At 43.4% G+C, this 22,352-nt stretch overlaps 1 protein-coding gene across 2 annotated transcripts; it reads right to left on the bottom strand.

Moving 5' to 3' along the window:
- Positions 1–11: 11 nt before the first annotated feature.
- LOC306976021 (guanine nucleotide-binding protein G(q) subunit alpha-like) lies at positions 12–20,841 on the bottom strand. 2 transcript variants are annotated; one of them, XM_079573860.1, is made up of 7 exons: positions 20,641–20,841; positions 8,432–8,616; positions 7,366–7,520; positions 6,305–6,433; positions 2,746–2,875; positions 2,462–2,615; positions 12–320 (listed from the first exon to the last, which is right to left on the bottom strand). In XM_079573860.1, the coding sequence occupies exons 1-7, from the start codon at positions 20,774–20,776 to the stop codon at positions 130–132; spliced, it is 1,080 nt and encodes a 359-aa protein (XP_079429986.1). In that variant the 5' UTR covers positions 20,777–20,841; the 3' UTR covers positions 12–129. The 2 variants fall into 2 exon arrangements, with proteins under 2 accessions (XP_079429986.1, XP_079429985.1); XM_079573859.1 differs by lacking the exon at positions 6,305–6,433 and adding an exon at positions 4,386–4,514.
- Between the last annotated feature and the right edge of the window lie 1,511 nt (positions 20,842–22,352).

Genomic DNA, 22,352 nt, shown 5'->3' with positions numbered 1-22,352 from the left:
GTGGTGGTAGAGGGGGGGGAAGGGGGGGGAGAGGGAGGGGGGGGGGGGGTGATGCCACAGACAGTTGGGAGCACGTGCCAAAAACAGCCCGTGCCTTGTGCGATGCGAGATGTGTGGAAACGGTCTCCCCTACACCAGGTTGTACTCCTTGAGGTTGAGCTGTAGGATGGTGTCTTTGACCGCCGCGAACACGAAGCGGATGTTCTCAGTGTCCGTGGCACATGTGAAGTGAGAGTAGATGATCTTGTCGCTGTCGGGGTTTAAGTCCACGAACATTTTGAGGATGAACTCCCGCGCGGCCTGGGCGTCTCGCTGGGGACCTGGGGGGGCAGAGGGGAGGGGGGGACGGCAACGTCAGGGTTTAGCATTTACAGTAGGGGTCAGGCTAGGGTTTGCGCCGATTCCATACTGGTGTCGGAGATCAGGAGTGATGTGACGTTCATGAGCGGCTCTTTTGAAACGTTTTACTTTAACCAAGCGCATTTTCTCCAGTTCAGTTTTGCCCAAATCATAAAGCTTGACCTGAGAGCTTACAGCCTATAGGCCAGGGTAACGCCTGATTTGAAAGCTAATGCCTACAAAACTCATCTGTGCTTCAGGTTTTAGTCATTAAGTTTTTGTAGCATTGTGGCCGCCAGTGTTAATTTCATCCACTAAAATATTTAGTCAAAGTGATATTAACTAAAATTGGACTAAAACTAAATTAAAAGTTTCCCATGAGACTAAAACTATGACTAAAATGTCCACATATTTTAGTCGACTAAAATAAGACTAAATAAAAATGAAAAGGAGAGACTAAAATCATCCAAACTTCTACTGACCGTCTGAAAGAGCCTCAGATCATGTAAATTCTCTGCCAAAGGATCAGCTCTGAGCTTTGTTTATGTGGAGCAGAAAAATGAAGCAGAGGAACAAGATTAAATATGATTATAATCAATATTATCAATGCAGAGTCGACTAAATTAGTCTTAAGTTTAGTCGACTAAATTTACTTGCAATTTTATTCGACTAAAACTAGACTAAAATTGAGACGATTTATTTGACTAAATCTCGACTAAAATTAAATTCCATTTTAGTCAAAAGACTAAGACTAAAACTAAATTAAAATATGTTGTCAAAATTACCACTGGTGGCCGCATTTCCTTATTTGTGTGTAATGTAACTGTGAAAAACATGACGATAACAAAACCAAAAAAATGAGGAACGAGCTTAGGCCTTAGCTTTCAAATGAGGCGTTTCACTTGCCTATCAGCTGTGAGCCAAGAAGCTTTTAGATTTGGGTGATGCCGAACTGAAGAAAATGCGCTCGGTTCAGGTGGGGGTTAAGAGGTTAAGGAGAACGGTTCGAACCAGACGTCAATTGTGAAAAGAAATGGTCAATTTTACCCAGAACCCCCCGAACGAACACAAGAATCAGCCCGACAACGGAGCGAGTGAAGTCTTTCTGCACTAAATTCAAAGCATTTTGCACCCAAAAAATCGCAGCCTCTTTTTATTAGATGCGGCGCACGATTTGAGTCACAAACATGTTTTTCAAAGTGTAAATATCAGGAACATTTCAAGAAAAAAGCGTGCCTTTTATTGATCGCGTCTTCGACATTGTGAGTTATCTGGCTGGCATTGTTAAAATTTTATATTAAAAAGAGCCAGTCTTTTGAACGGCTCTTTGAAATAAATAGATCCCAAAGACTCGGCTCCAATTAAAGAGCCGTAAATCCCATCACGAGATATCAGAGCCGATCCAGCAAACATAAAAGGAGTGGGTATCGATTCCAAATATCCGACCCTTAGCCGATAACCGCTTTAAAAGCACAACTTTCACAAACTTAACATCAGTGAATATGGACACGCTGCATCTCATTTTGAAGCTGGGGGATTTGTAAGGTTAGTGGGACAGAAACTAGGCCTAAAATAATAACATCATTTGGCCATTGTTTAAGGTCTCAGTGTTTGTAATTTAGTTTATGAAATAATGTCAAAGAATAACTGATATATTTTTAACAAAAGTTGCTCAATGATCAGATCACTTTATGCTTGATGAGTCGTCTATATTTAAGTGACCTAATAGCCACAGATATTCTGAGTCGGGAAAGTCTGGTGATCTTTGTCTATTGTTCAGTTACAGTTTATTAACAGAAAACCTCTTGATATGTATCATCTTGTTTGCAAATAGGACCATTCACTTTTCCACTCACACTAAGCCACTTCAAAGTAAATCCTTTAGTATCGGTGGGTCTCAGATATCGGTAGACTCTCAAACAAGGGCCCGACTTATATGGAGTTTTGAGGTCTGACACTGCTATGAAGGGGGTTGGGCATGGCCGATATCCGATATACGGGCCGATATTTGAGTAATGTCATCTGATGCAATTTTTTTTCATCTCTCAAATTGCCTCTCGTTAAACATTTGCGATTATAGTAAAGGTTTCACTCATAGAAAAATGTCTAAATGCAACCTTACCGTCAAATTCAGGAAAATAGTCCACTAAATGTGAGTAGGTGATCTTCTCCTCCAGCAGGTCCTTCTTGTTGAGGAAGAGGATGACGGAGGAGTTCTGGAACCACGGGTAGGTGATGATGGTCCTGAACAGCGCTTTGCTCTCCTCCATTCGGTTCTGGTGAGGACACACAGGCGTGTTGCAACATTGTTCTGGCGTGAGTAATCGAGCACATTCAGCCCGTCCGTCTCCTTTTCAGAGTTCAGACATCCTTGAAAATAAGAGTTTATGAAGCGAGCGCTCGTACCTCATTGTCAGACTCCACCAGCACCTGGTCGTACTCGCTCAGAGCCACCAGGAACATGATGGACGTCACATTCTCAAAGCAATGGATCCACTTCCTCCTCTCCGACCTCTGACCCCCGACGTCCACCATCCTGCGAGACAAAGAGCTCTGTTCACATCAAACGTTCAGAGATGAAATATCAAAGCGTAGGATTTAATGTGGCATGAATCCATCCAGCTTAGAATATATCAAAAATAAAAACAATCCAGATTTTTTGGAGTTTACGGTTAAGTCATTGGTAAATTTGTCCTCCGCATTTACCCCACCCTACAAAGCAGCTGGGGAAACCTGTCAGGAGTGGAGGATCCCCACATTACAGAGCCAAAGGACCGACTACAGAACTTCAGCCGAGCTTCAGGACGACCGACAATCACATCGATTCAGACTGGATGGATTCAATAAGATGAGACACAAAGCGGTGCTCCTAAAGCTAAGCAAGCTCAAAAGTGAACGAACTAAACGCATGCAAGGGACACCGAAGCAGCATGCGAATAATAAAGAGAGCAAATAACTTTAAACAAATCACTCCTGTGTTGTAAGAAAAACAAACATTTATTCAGTGTTTCAAACTAATTCTTATCTCGCTACTTGCCAGATTTGCCACTTTTCTATTTTTAAGTTACCGTCTGATGATGCAATGAGTCTGAAATTTCTTCTTGTAGAACAAAAAAAAAAAAAGTAATGAGTTGTCGTCAATTAATAAAATCATCTTAACATCTAGATCAGTCAGACGCCCGAGGCCTGTATTATTAGATCTAGCCTGGGCTTCCTGGAGAGAGCGTATTAACGGGAGGATGAAGATGAAGGTGTTAAAAGAAACAATGGGAAAAGGAGAACAAGGACAGAGTAAGGGACATGAGGAGGGGGGGGGGTTCTCAGAGGGCCTTGCATATCCTACATTCAGATCGCAGGACGCCTGGCTCTGACCACAGCGGTTCTCAAAGGCCCCTGTTTAACCAGTGAATACATCGGCGACACCAACACCCCGTCCCAATCAGACAGACTAGTGTATCTTAAGGAAAATTAACAACGTTTATGCTAATTCCACAGCGTCTGATGCTGACAGACTGTCCCCGAAGACCCCGCGATTCTCCTTGACACGGTCAAATCCAACTCATTAAAGTCTGCTCCAAAAACCTTTGTGAGATAACTATAAAAAATAGCACTATTCAACCCCAAACTGTTTAACATTCTGGTGCATTTTCACGTCCAGGTGCAGCTGACAAACTGGTCAGATCGGACCACGTTTCGGGAAGTGCAACACTGCCCCCTAGTGGTGGCCCAGTCCACTGAGGTCCGCAGAGACTTGGGGGGCCAATATGGGCCCTGCAGGACCTGCTGCCCAAAATAACACAGCTCCACACAGAACGGACGACCTGGTTTCTCCTGGCAGAATAGAGCGGGGAAGGAGGAGGAGGAGGCGACCCATTTACAGACACCCACCCCACATAAACGCACGAGGCGGAGTCCCGGCCTCACAGGGCATTTGTACATTTTAGACAACTACAAGACAGTTAGTCAGTCAACGGGGGCCGCATTCGTCGGGTTAGGGGTCGGGAACAGCGGGATTCAAGGCTTACAGACTGATGAGACGGCTCTACCTGAAAATGATGCTTTGCAAGTCGAAGGGGTACTCTATGATTCCTGTGGTGGGGATGCGCACTCTTAGCACATCCTGTTGCGTAGGAAGATAGTTGGGATCTGAAATTCGCTCCAGATCGGAAAGATAACTACAGACAGAGCAGTCAAAGAGAGAGAGAGAGAGAGAGAGAGCGAGAGAGAGAGATAAAGACAAGAAAACAGTTATATAAAGCGTGACAGGCAAAATTACCACAAGGCCTTGGACGTTTCCGGGAAGAGGAGACGGGCGCTGGAGGAAAAAAAAGGCCTCACAGAAAAGGCCACTTTAAGAGACAAAGGGCGTTAGTCATTACTGCTTCGAACGTCCACGAAATACATCGCACCCAACAGCAGAGAGGCCTACAAACGCAACCGCAGTGGTGACTAGCAGAGCCGGTACTAGCTATGGGCGGTCTGGGCAAATGTACAGGGCCCACGTTTTGTAAGGGGCCCACCAAGGTTGATAAACATTCTCAATTTACAAAAAAAGTGACAAATATGTCATAGTACAATGCAGACAATCTCATAATTACTAATTTAAGATTTGGCTCCCCTATCTTGCCCAGGGCCCCCCACGACGCTAGAAACGGCTCTGGTGGCTAAAGTACCGCAAAGAGTGGAAACAGGAGGCAGCAGTAGATAAAAAGGTTCAGTGTGACGTTACAGCCTGACACGGCGAAACCTTCAAAGTCCAGTTGGAGCTGGTTCAATCTTTGAATGGTATTTGCGCAATGTCTCGACTTTGACATCACTACTTACTACTTTTTTATCAAGTTATGTGAGCGCTTCCACACTTCAGTGCAGGACCCTCTTATCCTGGAGCAAGGCGCTTTGCATAGTCAGAGCACAAACCACGGCCCCATCAGGACGACTGGGAAACTAACACAATTATGTCATATCCTTCTAGAGGGATTCAAGTTTAAAACTGAGGTGAAGGGCAGGTAAGGAAAAGTAGGACGCAAATGTTTCTGCATGTTCTGTGCCAAAGGTAAGATAGATTATCCTCTACTTTTAACCCAGAAGTAATAGCTAATAATGCATTGGTGTTATATTGCACTTTTCTGGACACTCGCACTACATTCACCCAGGCTTCCTGGTGTTCCCAAACGGCCTCCCATCCAAGTACCAACCAGGCTCTTCCTGCTTAGCAAAGGCCGTATGGCAATATTAGAAAATGTGCTGCGATACAATCACAATTCTGCACGACACAGAGGTAAACAATCAATATTAAAGATGCACTACCGGAATTGCTCCTTTATGAAACCGTACAAGTCGCAGGTAGTCGAGTTAAGTCTCTCTTGTCTCTCTCTCAGCTGAAGCTCATAGTGAGACAGACATGAGGCGTGAACAGGGAGGAGCGCTAATGCTAACATTGCTAGTCTACTTCCTGACCATGTTTAGCCCACTATGTGTGTTTTAGGCTAGTCTCTCGGCAATTACATGGACCTATCCACATGATTAAAGCCACACCGCGTAGAATTTTACCCCAAAAAATAACATTGAAATACAAGCTTTTGGGTACGTATCCAGCTTGTTTCCATGGAGATGTGACTTAAACCGGTATGGTCCTCATCCAAATCCATTCTTTGATAACCTACAGCAGAAATAGCATTTTCTGTGTCGAGCCGGTCATTAGAAAAATGTTTTGTACTGATGGCAACAGCATAGACCAAAATGTTACGCAGCGTGCCTTTAAATAAACCAAAATATATTTTTCACATTGCCGTAAAAACCTGACGGCACTATAAAGCTGTCGACCAACATGTGTGTTTTAATGCAGAGCCCTGCCCTCCACCTGTAATTTTGACTCCATTGAACTGTACAGAAAGCACCTGCGGCCGCCCTGACTTGGCTGTGCGGTGGTCTGTGCTCTGGATATACGCCGGCGCCTCTGCTGTACCTGAAGATGACGTTCTCCAGGTCAAAGGGGTACTCTATGATCCCCGTGGTGGGCACTCGCACCCTCAGCACATCCTGCTGCGTGGGGACATAGTCCTTCGCAGTCACCCGCTCCAGGGCGTTCAGGTAGCTACGCACATGTTTTAGTGAGAGCAAGGTACGAGAAAAGAAACAGTTAACTGCTTTGTGAACGCAGAGCGGGAGCATCGCCGCGTCCACAGGCCTCGTTCACCCTGAGGAGTCAAGATGGTCAACATTAAGAAAGATGACTCGAAGTCGAACCACAGCGATTCACTGTAGAGGAGAAAACAATGATTTAAAAAGTAGATTGGGACATTTGTGATCGCACAGTAAAAGCATGGTTGTAGGACGGTAATAGAAAGGATTAATGGCGGATAATACATGTTTTCTTTTTCTATATAATCACTTATGCGTAATCTTATTACCAGGGCCAAAAATGAGATGTGTGTCCATGTAATTACCACACGTTTTTATTCCATTACATGATAAATAGACACCATGACAGTCCCTCCTATAATCATGCTATTACTGTGCTAAAAAGTAAAGTGCTACCAGTATATTTTTATTATTATGTGCAGGAAAAATACCAACTACTGTAGCTGGTCTGAGGAGTATATTTTGTTTGAATAGCCTTATAGTATTTTGTAGGCACGTACTACAGCTGAATGACTTCTATACATTCAATTTGATTTATTTTTCTAATATCAAACACTACCAACACCAAGATCCAACAGTAGCCTTCTTTAAAACTCTATAATGCTTGATATTTGATCAATAAAACTGCATGAATATCAGTCTGCCGTCATTTGGGTCTTACTGAAAACAGTAAAGTCGCTGTCCAGATGAAGCGTTCAAATTTATAACACGCACTGACGACTGAGAACAATTTATTCCTCTGAACAGAAAAATGTAGGACGCTGATACGAGCAGGTAAATCCTCAAGTAAGTAATAACGTGCTTCATACATCTGGAACCCCATAATATTCCTGCATTAGCCTCGTCAGTTCAGGAAAAGCAGACAGTCGGGCGAGGCAGACGTACTATTTAGTGGAGTCGGAGAGCTGGTACTCTCTCCTCCGGTCGTACGCCTCCAGGATTCCTGGGTCGGACCACAGACATCTGATGGCCGAGATGTGGGGCTCCTCGAAGCTGTTAATCTTCTCAATATCCACCTCCTTCACCAGGCCGGCATTGTTCTAAAAAAAAACAAAGCAAAGGCAGGTTAGCTCTGCATCATTGGAGGCAATATATTTCACTTTTGTACTAAAACGAGAAACATCAGATGTGTCTGGCCTGTTTGTGTCCGAAATCAGAAGGTCATTTAAAGGGGTGCATTTAACAACAGGTTTTACGGTTGTCTCCACCATTGGAACAAATGCCAAGAAATGTGCGAAGAACGGGGAATAATTTGGGGGGGAAAAATTGGGGAAAATTGGGAGAAAAAAAATGGGGGGGAAAATGGACAAAAACAGGAAAAATATTAGTTGCAAAAAGTGAGTGAAAACGAGAAGAAAAAAAGAGAAAACGAGGGAAAAATGGGGCAAAAAAATTGACAAAAAATGTGGAAAAATGAGGCACACATTGAGAGGAAAAAAAATGAAAACCATTTGAAAAAAAAAAAGAAAACAAAACAATTTGATGTGAAATTTTACTCAAAATTCAGTTTCTCTCACTCATGGCTCTGGTTTTAGAACCGCCGTAAAAGTCCCCCCCGTTTGGCAATGACTTACCTTAAGGAATGAGCCCGATAAAAAAGTTAATTTGGATACATCAGTAAGTATCAGAAAGTGGCGTAACAAATAATAATAAATAAATAAAGCGAGGGATGAATTATAAACCCTTTCCCAGTGTACACTTCTTTCGCACCAAACCCCCCCAGTTCCTCTTCCCATCTGTTCGTCTTTGCACTGCACATCCGCAGCACGACCGGGGATCAATGACGCCAGCACCATGCCCATGCTAACCCATCACGCTATTAGCAAAACAAACTCTGTAGCAAGTGTCCATCACACCTTTCATTCACATGAAAAAACACATGTAAAAACACTCCATGTAATGACCGACATCTACTGCTCAGCATCCACGGTCAGCGAAGGGCGGCGCTTACCCGGTTCTCCTCGAATTTGAAGGGGATCTTGAGGGTCTCGGTGGCGCGGATCATGGACTGCATGGAGATGAAGATGTTCTGGTAGACGAGGCGGATGAAGCCCCTCTTGTCCTCGTCCGAGTAGCCCGCTCCGTGGATGATCCGCATCTGTTTGATGAAGGTGCTTTTGCCGCTCTCTCCTGTGCCTGTGGGGTCGGAGTGCAACACAAGCACGTGATTAGAGACTTGTTTTATTTATACTAGGGTTACAAGAGTCGGGGAAAAAAGGATCTAATTGCTTTATGTCTGACGAGTGGTGGTTTCTTTAGATCACCCGCAGTACACATATCAAAACATGTCCAGGAGCATTAACATCAAACATTGCAGAAAACAAAGGCCAAATACACACAAACCCTCAATGGAAAAAAAAAAAACAAGTGAAGTAGTACTGAGCCCAAATCTGGACACAGTCAATAGTTGGCAGGCAAAACCCTAACAACAAGCACTTTCTCTCTCTCTTCCCATCAGCGTGATACCGTTTATTTGTGTTGAGTTTGCTGATCACATGGCCAGAACCCGAACTGTGCATTGCGGCTCCTGTGGCTTATTTGTATCTTGTGAGAGGTGATCTGGTAAAGACCTGTTTCAATCTCGGTTCAGTCGTTTTCATTCAGACTGTATTTAACTGGCAGTTTAGCTTTGTCAAAAGTTGTTTTATTGTCACTTTTGAATGAAATAAATACATTAAAAAAAATGTTTTAGATGTAGGTCCAGGTACACTCATCACAGAACTGATTATGTGGCTGAGTGGTTAACACACTATTCTCAGAGCAAGAAGGTCCCAGGTTCGATTTCCGGACCCTGTGGGCCTTTCACTGGAGATGGATTTTCACTGCTCCTCACAGTTTGCCCCCATTCAACGATGGGTCAAATGTAGGACAATAAAGCACACCGTGACAGAGTAGCATAATCTTCATTCTTACTGTTAAGTTCAGAACGAGCTGAAGTAGCTTTCATCGGAGTTCATTACTGAGCGAGACTCATTCACAAGTGATTTCATCAAAGAGGCTGAATGCAGTGCGATGCTGCATATGGGATAGTTTCAAAAAGACTATTTTGAACAGTCTAAAGATAAATATGCCACTGCAACACAGGACACAGTGCTGCAGGGCAGGGCCACCATCTTGAATCAGATACTGTAGTTAAGGGCTCTAAGCAGACAATACAACTCTGAATTCAAATGAATGAAGTGTTTTATATAACAAAACCTTTCTTTCTACTATCGTCAGTTTATGAAAGACGGTAGTGTTGCTATATGCGCTCCCCTAACCAAAATCATATCTCTCCATTTAGCCAAAACAAGCAGTGGATCAGACAACACATCCCCCACCATATCCATATTCGATTAGCCTAATATAAGTGACTGCGAAATCAAGTCGGTGCTGGGAGGGGGGGTTTGACTTCGCTCCCGCTAACATTTCGTGGTCTACATGTTGTAGAGAGCCACCCTCGGGCCTCGCACAATCACAGAGATACGCCGATATGGAGCCGAAGAAAAGGAATAGACGCGCTCGAAACACTCATCTCACCACCACCTACATTCAAGGTTTTTGAAGAGCAGCCATATTTCAGTTACCCTGGCAACCCCTACTCTGTCTCTCTCTCTTTCGCTCTCTTTGGTATCTGTTTTTATATTTAAAACGCTCACATCCCACTCTTCTCTCTTGTTTAGGAGAAGTAAATATAGGGCCTTTCACAGCGCCGCAGCAGGTAACGCTACATGGAATTTGTAAACGGGGGTCTTTCACAATGGCGCTCGACGCTTTTGAGGGGGTAAAAAAAAAAAATCCTATTCCAATTTTTTAGGCATATTACAATTGCGATTTGTCTTTTGAAATCACATGCATTTCAGAACATGCAGGTCTGAACTGCAGGGTCAGCTGGTTTGAATGATCATTTTGCAGCTTTATCCAATCGCCCCGAAATCGCACGAGCAAAGAGCAATGGCGGCACAAATTCCTAAATATAAGATACACTTCGGGTCTCTGGCCTTAGCCATATGGGGAGATGCAGCCTCCCTTTTATTTTGCCGTGTGCGAAAATGTCCAAGTTTGGAATAAAAGACACTTGCGGGACTCGAGGCCTGCAGGCAGAAGCACTTGCAAACACAAAAGGAGAGCAATGGAAGGCACGGGAGTGAAGGTTATACGGCTTGCAAAATAAACACTTTTACAGATATGCAAGTCATGTAAAACAGTTTATAGTGGCCGGGCTCCAGCGAGCGGCCGCACGAGGAGCACATCCGATTTATTTTCTGCTCAATGGATCTCAACGGCTCTTCAGTTGCTAATGCCTCAAAAATGTAAACAACCACAACTGTTTATTGCCACATCATGACGAGATGAAAGGAACAAACACCCGCTGCAATATTAATGTTGGCCGCTAATGTGAACTTTTAAGCAAGATTCAACTGCTCAACTACTGTACTGTTTTTAAACCCACTAAATGTAATGAAATACCTGACTGGCACCGTTCTACTTAGCGGTTTTTTGTTTTTTTTTGTATTAAAAGGCACTGTGCCCTTTATTTTTGCTCTAAACAATGAAAAAGGAAAATGCTAACTGTCCGCTGTCATAGAAATAAAAGGATGTATGTGGATAGTTAGCAAGCCAGTGTGTCCGGCTAGCCAACTTAATGTATTTTTCATTTAGCCGTCAAACATCGCAAATTATTAACCTATATTAATATTATCAAGATGTTTTTTAGCAGTTGTCAACCCACTGAACACGTTTAGCAGATATCAAAGCCTAGCTAGAAATCAGAAATGAACATGCAGGTCTTTGGAGAATTAGCGAGAAAAAGTGGCCGCTTAGCTAAATGCTAACTCGTGTTCCGTTCAAGTTTCTGCTTTTTGTGGGGTCGAATACACATCCAACGGCCACAACACATCGTCTTATAATATATTCAAAACGAAGTAAAAGGAAATGATAAAAAAAAATGGCATTAAACGGCCACGTCACACCTCGCTATACTTTAACATCGGGACTGCTTTCACAAATCGTTTGTATGGGGATAGAACGCTAACAGAAGTGCTATGTTCCAAACTTATTCTCAACTTTCCCAACACATTTCTAACATCTCAGCTTGTTATAGTCATTAAGCACGTTTCACAACTTTCAGGGAGCAAAGTTGAGCTAAGTTGAGCGAAGCTAAGTTTGCTAACAACTAGTCTTCAAATTCATTGCAAAGTCTTTTTCCACAAATATCTGCTTTTACAATACACTGAAGAGCAAAACATATTCTGAACCCTTTCTGCTACGGAAAGAAAATGGGTACAGGGCCTTTAGTTTGACATTTCTGCACAATTGCACGACATTTTAACTCTTCATGTAACGCAATGAGTTTAAAAAGTAGCTATATATACATACACACACGGTTTTTTTAGTTGTAGGGAATAGAGAAAAGCACTTTAAAGCAGTACTAAGTAACTCATGCCAAAAGCGCCACTGCAGGTGTCGTAGCATGTTGCGTTTTTTTGCTCATTAATTGTCCGTGAGAGGAAATACTACGCTGACAGAAATCACAAAGGGAGAGCGGGATATTGTACATCCAATTACACAATGGAGATGATTTTTTTCACTCAAACTTGGCTGTAAATACTGTTTAAAGTGACGCTAGCCCGCAGTTAGCTTTGCCCGTTAGCTTCTTCTTCGTGATTTCATTAGTGTGTTTCGGTGACTCTAACCCAGTGGCAGCAAAGTTGCAATTGTGGTTTTCTGGCCAGACACACCAGGGGGAGATGAAAGACCCCCCAATCATCCCATTAACACTTATATTACCAACAGAGGGACTACGGAAAGGATTCATTAAAGGTAAACAAGCTACTTGGTACTGCTTTTTTCCCCCCCTCTGCTTGCATGTAACCGTGCTGACTTCCAACCGTTTCGAATGCTTTATCAATGCTCCCCAAAAGTACAGCTCTCCCCCGCCCCCATCACAATATGGCCTCACCTCCCCCGGGCTGGAAAACATGCCTCTCCATTCTCATCCCTCTCTGTCAAGATTTGTCGGATATTCGCATAACTAGAGTCCATCCACTCCTTTTTGGTAATGACCTAGAAAAAGAGGGTCACCTTTTAATAGCTCGCACACTGCTTGATTTGATAATGCTTTGTGCTCTGCGGAGTGAGGAGAGAAAGCGAGCTTATTGCAGATCCCAGATCAACTGCGCGGCTGGGAGCGGAGGGAGTTTGAGCCTAGCGACGGCCTTATCTGGACACAAGCTGGATGGGGGAGCCAACTGGTAGAATGAGATCTCAGAATCGCACGAGCGGGGTGAAACAATAGGTTGTGTTCGTGCGACATTATGTAATTCTAAAGACTGTAGTTCAAAATTGAGGGGGAGGACAGCTTGGAACGGTATGGCCTGGTTTATGGTTAATATCTCATGACGACTGGGCCCCATCTATATTTTAACAGATCCACGGCCTATCCACACGAAACGGAAACTAGTACAAATGTTAAATGAATGAACAAAGGTGATTTTTTCCTCACAATAGGGTCGACATTATCTGAAAATACAAATTGATTTACCAACATGATTTTTATATCAAAATCGAGCCCTAATTTGTTGGAAATTTCTTAAAAATACATAAAGAGTATTGAACAGGAGCCTGTCCTCCATGTAAAATGTTGGTATAAATGTGTACGCCCAACCTTGACTGCAAGTTTCAGTGAAAACACTTGAAGGTCAGTCCCCAAGCTGAACAATAGCCAAATATCTGCAAGAGTCTTGGCCTCCAAGAATGTCATATGAAAACTGTTGTGTCTTAAAACTATTTTAAACAACCGTGTAATAAATCAACTCTGGTTAAGATAACACATCATGCATAATTGTGGCACCTCTGTACTGACATTTCACATTTAATACACTGCCTGACAAAAGAATGAGATCAGCTGACGACCTCAACATCCTGAAGGACCAGGATTCAGCAGGCTCACATCGTGAATGAGTGGTTCAGGGAGCATTAGACATTTGACGATTAAGGACTGCACGTTGCTTAGTGCACCCTCGACTGGCAGCAGGGGAAGGGCAACCACAATAAAAGCATGCTAACAAATCAATGGTGGTTTGATAAGCCAATAAGGCCCAAAAGCTCAAAAAAGTTGATAGTGTACGACACATCCCCTTCAAAAGTGTTGTGTGCCCAGAAAACAAAACAGAGTCACGGTCTGTGTAGTTCTGCTTCTACAGTGGTGCTGCAACAACAACAACATGTATTGTAGGTTATGGGGCTCACACTTCGGAGTAACATGAAAATAATAAACAATGCTTTGAGAAATTGTAATACAGCAAAGAAAAAGGAATAATACCACAAAATGCATTTTTGTTGTGAAGTACAGATATCGGAAGTAGGAAAACTACTTGTAACTAATGCAACTACTTCAGCAGACTGAAATACTAACAGCAAACTAGAATCGCATGCATTTTTCAGAACATGTTTGTAGCTAGGTGAGTTTCATTAGTGCAACTAAATACTTTTCCTGCCAGATCCTGACACCAGCTTCACGAGCCAAAATCTGCCACTATAAGCACCGGGGAAAATAAACCCTATTACACTCTAAAATGTGAGGTTTACTTTCTCTCATCAACACCAGCTATAATAGACACCTCTCCTTACTCATAATGAAGATGAAACTATAGCTGCGCAGGGTAAAAATAAAGACAGCCCTGGCAAAAGACATCGAAGATCATCTTTAGAAAGAAGCAATTTCATCCATCCATAAACTTCATTCCACAAATTGATCGCATCTATATTATGTCTTACATACATTGACAAGGGCGTTTTTGGATGGGAAATGGCAGTTATGTAAGAATTTCCTGAACTTGGTGGTGTGATGAGAGCAGCGCTACCTGTGTGTCCCTGAACTGTCTGGGGAGAGCTGTATATGGGACAGCGGGCCTCAGTCACCCCAGCTCCAGAGCACCAGCCGCGACCCCATTTCGCACTCCCAAGTTACGCTCACCACCGCCAGCTACTTTACCAAAAACTGAATGTGATTAATGTCATTTCTATCATTATACATATTGACAATTAATATTGCCATGTAAAGTATTTCTGTAGGCGATATGGAACAAGACACAGGTGATGTTTCAAAGTGAATTCACTTTCTTAGTAACCAGAGGACGTCAGTAGTGAAGTAAATGTGATGTTTTTGAGGATTTTTTTGAGAACTTCTTTACTTTTACTCCTCTACATTCAAACGACAAGTATATACTTTCTACTCCACAACATTTCTATGAAGGCTCCAAAGCTAAAAGTATATTTGGCCATATGTTTTGTTCACCGGGTGTGCAGCACGGTAGTACAGCAGTTAGCACTCGTACTTCACAGGTAGAAGGTCCCGGGTTCGATTCCCACCTGGACGAGGCCTTGCGTGGAGTTTGCATGTTCTCCCTGTGTCTGTGTAGGTTTCCTCCGGGTACTCCCGTTTCCCCTCCCACTAAAAACATGTACAATAGGCCAGGATGAATGAGAGTGCGAGTGGGGGACGACGGATGGAAATTAGCCCAAAGCTACAATCCAGTCTGGCTTGTTTACATGCATGAGACCCATGTATGCTCATTAAAGGAATAGGCCACCGTTTTTACATACTGAGATATGTTCTTACCTTAGCTTTGACGAGTTCTTTAGGACCTGTCTGATCTTCCCCCGTGCCTTCAGTCACGTAAACACAGCGCAGACGGCGTTAGCATTTAGCCTCTCCCTCTCTCCACTATAGCTCCAAAACAGGTCAAGATAGAAGCTACCAAGCTCTTCCACGTTTTCCCTATTTAAATCTGGTTACGTGAAGTGTTACACTACAAAGTATAATTACACAAAATTAAACAATGTGGATTTTCTAAGCGGATAAAAGGGGGGAACTATATTGTAAGGCGTATTAATACCAGGAGTAATTTGGCATCCGAACAGTAAAGTGAAGATTACTGGGCGGATTTCACTTCACGTAACCATATTTAAATAGGGAAAACGTGGAAGAGCTTGGTAGCTTCTATCTTGACCTGTTTTGGAGCTATAGAGGAGAGAGGGAGAGGCTAAATGCTAACGCCGTCTGCGCTGTGTTTACGTGACTGAAGGCACGGGGGAAGATCAGACAGGTCCTAAAGAACTCGTCAAAGCTAAGGTAAGAACATATCTCAGCATGTAAAATTCCTTTAGCATGCACTGTCCTGACCAAATAAACCAATAAATAAAATAATTAAATAAGAATAAATATAAATAAGGCTTTAAAAGGCTAATAATGCACATCCCAGAACAATAGGTGTACTGCCAAATGTCAGACTCAGGACAGAAGGTTTGTCCCCGTCGTTTTGTCATGCAGGCAGTGAGGCTGGGCACCGTTAAACGGATAGAAAAGTTTAGGTACTACTGATATAGAATAAATAAAAGTATTGAAAGCAGGCATCGAAAAAGGTTTATATATCTTTAGAGCCAGGCTTGAATGGTCCAGTGTTTTATGGAATCAATTTACATTACTGTTCTGTTCTATGGCTCCATTATGACAAATATTTTAGAATAGGCATTGAAAAAAGTATTGTTCAGGTATCTGTATCAAAAACCAAGTATCGTTAAAAGTGCTAGTATCTTCACTTTTATATTACTGTGACTGGAACACAGGCAATAGTTAAGTGTCTTTCCAGATGCAAAACAATGGTGATGTTCCTGGGCGAGGTTGGAACTGCTGACCCTCCCGTTGAACCCACTGCTCCCCAGTTGCCTAGCTGTAACACTGACATTTGACAGGTATATGCTGCATGTATCTGAAGCATTGTTGTAGTAGTCTGTTACTGGCATCGCGAGTGCAGCGGAGGTTCTCCCTTGCTCGCAAAACGGAGGCGCGCGGGAGACGAGCTACATCCTTATTGCCATATATGATCAAAATAAAGACAGCCTGGCAAAAGGAGGAAGGTCGGCGATATCATGCTATCCTTCAAGTTTGGAGCTACTCTCTCTGCAATGAACAGAAAACGCTGCCAACCTTTGAAGAAAACCACTATACAAATGAGGCTATATGTATTTGTTTGCATTTTTCAATCAGAAATAAGAATGACTTAATGTTGCGAGGTAGCATTTGTTGTACACTTGTTGAACGTAAGACCACAGCGCACACACTGGTCTGTTAATCATCTGCTTCTCCAGAGGGCACAGTGCGTACTTTAACATGTGTGCATGGCCAGACAGTACTTCCGGGTCAGACGCCGCTCAAAGTCACATGGGCATATTCAAAATGTTTTCATTTTCTGAACTAACTCGCTTCAGTGATACATGCTTCGAGGTCATTGCATTTGGGGTCGCAAGAAAGTTACTTGGATGTTTCAGCTCAAATATATGATACACATTTAAAAGAAGTAGTATTCTATGGGGGGAAAGCATTTATATTTGTTTTACGGTTCTGGTTGATAAATATTTTAGTATCGGTATCAGTATCTTAAATCAAACTTGCATTAGGAGGTAATTTTCTTCTTTTCTTTTTACAAAACCCAGTCCTAGTCATGTTTCCATTGAGACAATAGCAACATATTGATGAGGTATATGAACAATGCTGCCCAACCCACTGTGCCATCTCACCATAACTGCTATACCTTTCTATAGGGAAAGGTAGAGCAAAGAAAGCTTTCACCACTTAATCATCTCCATTTCATTTTGTAACAGGATGACACTGAAATCATGATTTATTATTTTTCTTGAAAAATCTGCACAATGATCCTGCATTTAAGTGATATTCTGTAACTTTGAATGCTTTACAAATTTTATAGAATGCGTATAATTGACCACCGGGGTCTGCAATTCGTATTTGTAAGTACTATAAAACATAACAAATTCCCTTCCTTTGCTGATCTCGGCAACTGATCAGAATCCCCGGTGCCATCACTTTGACCAATGAGACGAGCTTTGGGCCCCGTCAGGTCCAATCAGGAGGGAAGGGTGGGGCTTGATTGATTTACTTACTACTTTTGACATTTCTGACTCTCTCTCCTCATTTTGCAAACTGAGTGGCTTTCAGGTCCACTCAGGAGGGATGAGGGAACGGTGGGGCTCGATTGTTTACGACTTTCTCTTGCTCTCCTCATTTTGCAATCTTACAGACTACCACTTTAACACACCGAAAATGGGAATCTAAAAAGCATAGAATACTGCTTTAAAAACAGACAAACATACGATTCATAACGACATCAACACAATTATGTAACTGCAATAGTTGACATGTTGCAGAAAAAGGCCGTGTTGGGAATGGTCCCGCTCACTCAGGTGCGACTACAGCATTATGCTGCCTTTTGGTGTCGTAAAAGAAGCCGCCCCCCCCAGTTTGAGGCGAAGGGCGCGCGGGTGCTCTTGACGCGCCTCGCCATCTTCGCCGTTTCCCTAACCCTGGGCCGCTGAGGGCAGACTTGTGTTTTGACCAAGTAGAGGCAAAGCAGTGGTGTGTGCAGGAGGAAGCGGTCTGCGCGCCTCTGCTCTGCCTGATATGGCTTCAGTGACAGACAGATGCTGCGCGGGCACCGCCTCATCACAATCCTGCAACTTTGTCATTACACGGACTAAAAAAATACATATATATATGCAACGTTCGACTTTGGGCTGTGGTAAATGTCATTTGAAATTAATTGTGACTGTGATCATTCCAGATCGCGGTTTATGGCGCTTTTGAATCGACAGGTCAACAGGGAAGAACGTTTAAAAAGCACTTTTACTTTATCTAGATATTTGGGATTCTTCAGGTGATACTCTGGAGGTCATCCGCAATTTTAGACTTTATTCTATTTAACAAGAGATCACTTCATTTATGCTTTGGTAAATTAGGTGTTTTCTGGTTTACACCCAGATTAAACATAATTAAATCCAATCCTAGGCCCTTTTTTAGACCCGGCTGAGTCCTGATTGGATCTTGAAATTTCTTGAGGAGGCAGTGTTTTCCGCGCCCTCTCTCCTTCATACTCAAAAACCCGTCTGTAAATGGGTCGGAACGTTTTGCTTCTCGTTTTTAAGAATGCACACAGGAGTTGCCTCAGAAAGCCACGGCATCCGAAGGTTTTCTCCATTTGCGATAACAACCGCGACCGTTCAAACTGCGATTTTGATCCGATTGCAATCATTTGTGCAGCCCCAATTACCTAACGGCATTCCATATATATATATATATATTAAAAAAAAGTGCTATTACGGCAAGGCCTGCACCACATGAGCATCAACAAGTGACGTGGTTCATAATGCAGCGTAGCGTTTGTGTACCGGCTGCTGACAGCGCCTTTCCTGCAGCGCCCATTGATATAGTTTATCAGCCGTTTGGAGAAAATGACAGTTTTTGATGCCGTGCCAAAGCGGAAGAATGAGATCACGACGGTTCTGATGGAAGGAAACTTTCACTTTGCTGCACCGGACACCGTCTGGACACGCCGTCGCAAGAATGATAATCCTGTAATCCAAGTAAAACGTTTTAAATTCAGGCTAACGTGTTGCTACAAATGAGGATTAAACTTACAACAAACAAACAAAAGTCCTGATATATGACTTAACGCCCTTCGAGAAAAAGATCCCCGTGCATTTTTAATAGCGGCGTTTACGATTTCCTGGAAAACTTTCACATACGATTCAAGCCATTCTTCCGTGAGCGACAATATCTCGCAAACAGCCACTTCCAATACCATCTTGCAGGCGATATAGCCCAATGCCCACCACTAGGCTATATGTGGCTTGCTGCAACTGGCAGGGCGCCTGGCTTAAAAACCATCCAAATCGCTACGCAACTAGTTCATATAGTAGCAACCCCGCCCAATAAAACGAAGGGAGACGTTTTGAGGGGGGGGGGGGAAACTATACAGCGTTGACACAGTTTTGCACTATAGAAAACGAGTGCCTTTACTGTACGTTCCCAGACATTAGCATTCAGTCTGGATTTTGCACGTTTTCCCACCGTGTCTGGGAGGGGTTTCTTCCAGGTGCCGCGGCTGCCAATGCAAACCCAAAACATGTACAATAGACTCCGGCTAGGCGCTCCTGACCATGAGGTGCGGGTTGCAGGACGAGTGAAATGCAGGGGGGGGGACGGTTTTCCAGACCGTGACAATGAAAAAGTATTTATTGTAAGTGTACAGATATGGACTTAATAGCGTCGTGGCATGTCACATCTTTATTTATCTTAAAACTGATAATAAAAACCAAGGCGATTCTCTTCCCGTTCCCGCACACCTATCTATGAAGTGGCCTCATTCTTCCAAGTTGAGGTATTCGCAGGGGGAATGAATAAAAAAAAAAAGAAAAAAAAAAAAAAGAGAGAGACACACATGTCAAATACTCTGGGCTGTTTTTGGAAAGCAGGAAATGGGAGCGAGGAGGGAGCGTTTAAGGAACTCGACCACTCAACCTAGATTTAACTTAATTGTCCCCGGAGATTGACAGCTACCTCGGTGTGCACGTATATGATATCGCCGTTACGCACGTTAGCATGACCGGCAAACCTCAAATGCAAGATACGCGTAAAAAAAAATAATAAAAAAAAATTAAAAAAAAGAACAGAACAGAAAAAAACGAGCGTTCAACGTTCAGCATCCTCACATCCCACCTACTCACAAAAAAAAAAAAAAAAAAAAAAATCCATTTCAAAAACCGGCCAATGTGTCACAAATCGACATGACTCCTGATATTTTAATTGTTATGCAATATATAAGCACGCGTATGTAACAACAGGCGAACTGGTGCGTCGGGAAACATGTACAAAATGAAATGTTGGCAAAGGTTCTTATCGTCCAAAAAAAAAAAAAAAAAAAAAAAAAAAAAAATGAACTGGCCTCCCTGGCTAGCATGTGGGTATATAGCCTGCAAACGCTCAAAGCAAGCAACAAGAATGTCCAAAGGCAGATTGACAACGCCTAATTCTCATGCACGCCGATTCCCAGCCGCATAGTTCTTCTCTCCCCCCCCCCCCCTTTACAAATAGCGTTTTGTGGCTAAAGCGGGTCGGTTTTTTTTGCGCACGCCTTGCAAAACCACGCGTAAAGCTAGCGACAGTAGCTTATTGGCTAGCACTGCAAAAGGCCAGGGGAAGGATGGTGGTGGTGGTGGTCCTAAAAAGACAAAAAGGCCTGGGAGGGAGAAGGGAAAGGAAAAAAAAAAAAAAAAAAAAAAAAGACGGGCATTTTTTTTTTTTTTTTGCGACACACGCACACGTACCTAGCAGCAGTAATTTGAGCTCTCGTCTGGAGTCTCGCTTGTCCCTCCGCAGCTGTTTGTCAATTTCGGCATTGATTCGTTTGGACTCCTTCGCCTCCTCGCTCAGGCAGCACGCCATCATGGACTCCAGAGTCATCCTCCGCTCCGCTCCGCGCAGCCCGGTGTTGCACGGGACCCCCCAGAAAAAAAAAAAAAAAAAAAAAAAAACGGGAAAAAAAAGGAGAAGAAGAAGAAGAAGCCCACAACGAACCGCCGCCGCCGTCTAAACACGCAGGGCCCCCGTGCGCTCGGTGCCCGCTTCCTCCCGCGCCCTCCTCTTCAGTCTGAAGAAGCGAGATAGCGGTCTGTCAGGCAGAGCGGGTGCATCTGGGAAAAGGGAAGGGGAGACTAGACGGGGGCCTGGTTGTCAAGCTGCTGCCCCCCTCCCATCCCAGCCGAGAACAACTGCGACTCCGACCGGCTGTTCTCGGCAAATCACGGGAGACTCGGGCGTGGGGGAGGGGAGGGGAGGGAGGGAGGGGGCCAGCCAGCCACCGTGCGCCACGCTTTGGCCCCCTTTGGAAGATCTTTATGCGTAAAGCGATGGAATAATATTGTCTTTGTCAAATTATATATCTATTTTTTAAATGTTTTCCTTTTTCTTATTATTATTTTTATTTAAATCTATATAACCACAAAAGGTCGGTGTTGCTTCTGGGAAAAAAAAAAACAAAATAACAAAAACTGTAGTTTGTCAACTCCTTCAGACCGTCCTGTAAAGCCTTTGAGAAGTTTAAGTCTCACGGCAGACCTGGTCAAGGTCATCAGTGCTTCACTGGTGGCAACTGCCCAGCGCTTCCCATCAGCTCTGGCCCACTCAGACCCATGTTTGATATGGTGGTGCACCATATATGTCCATGGGTGCCGGGTTGAGGCCCCGCTCCACAATGGTGTCCCTCAAGGGTCTGTCCTTGGCCCCATCCTGTTTAAAGGAATAGGCCACCGTTTTTACATACTGAGATATGTTCTTACCTGAGCTTTGACGAGTTCTTCAGGACCTGTCTGATCTTCCCCCGTGCCTTCAGTCACGTAAACACAGCGCAGACGCCGTTAGCATTTAGCCTCTCCCCCTCCACTATAGCTCCAAAACAGGTCAAGATAGAAGCTACCAAGCTCTTCCACGTTTTCCCTATTTAAACGTGAAGTGTTCCACTACAATGTATAATTACACGAAATTAAACAATGTGGATTTTCTAAGCGGATAAAAGGGGGAATTATATTGTAAGGCGTAATAATACCAGGAGTAGTTTGGCATCCGCACAGTAAAGTGAAGATTACTGCGTGGATTTCGAATTACTCCTGGTATTATTACGCCTTACAATATAGTTCCTCCTTTTATCTGCTTAGAAAATCCACATTGTTTAATTTTGTGTAATTATACTTTGTAGTGGAACACTTCACGTAACCATATTTAAACAGGGAAAACGTGGAAGAGCTTGGTAGCTTCTATCTTGACCTGTTTTGGAGCTATAGAGGAGAAAGGGGGAGAGGCTAAATGCTAACGCCGTCTGCGCTGTGTTTACGTGACTGAAGGCACGGGTGAAGATCAGACAGGTCCTAAAGAACTCGTCAAAGCTAAGGTAAGAACATATCTCTGTATGTAAAAACGGTGGCCTACTCCTTTAAGATGTAGTAATGAATAGTGAGCGTTACATTTCAGTTATTTTCATTAA

This window comes from Gobius niger, assembly GCF_951799975.1.
Source record: "Gobius niger genome assembly, chromosome: 16".
Classification (NCBI taxonomy): Eukaryota; Metazoa; Chordata; class Actinopteri; order Gobiiformes; family Gobiidae; genus Gobius; species Gobius niger.
Note: the sequence above shows the minus strand (reverse complement) of the source record. Positions and strands in the feature narration are given on the sequence as shown.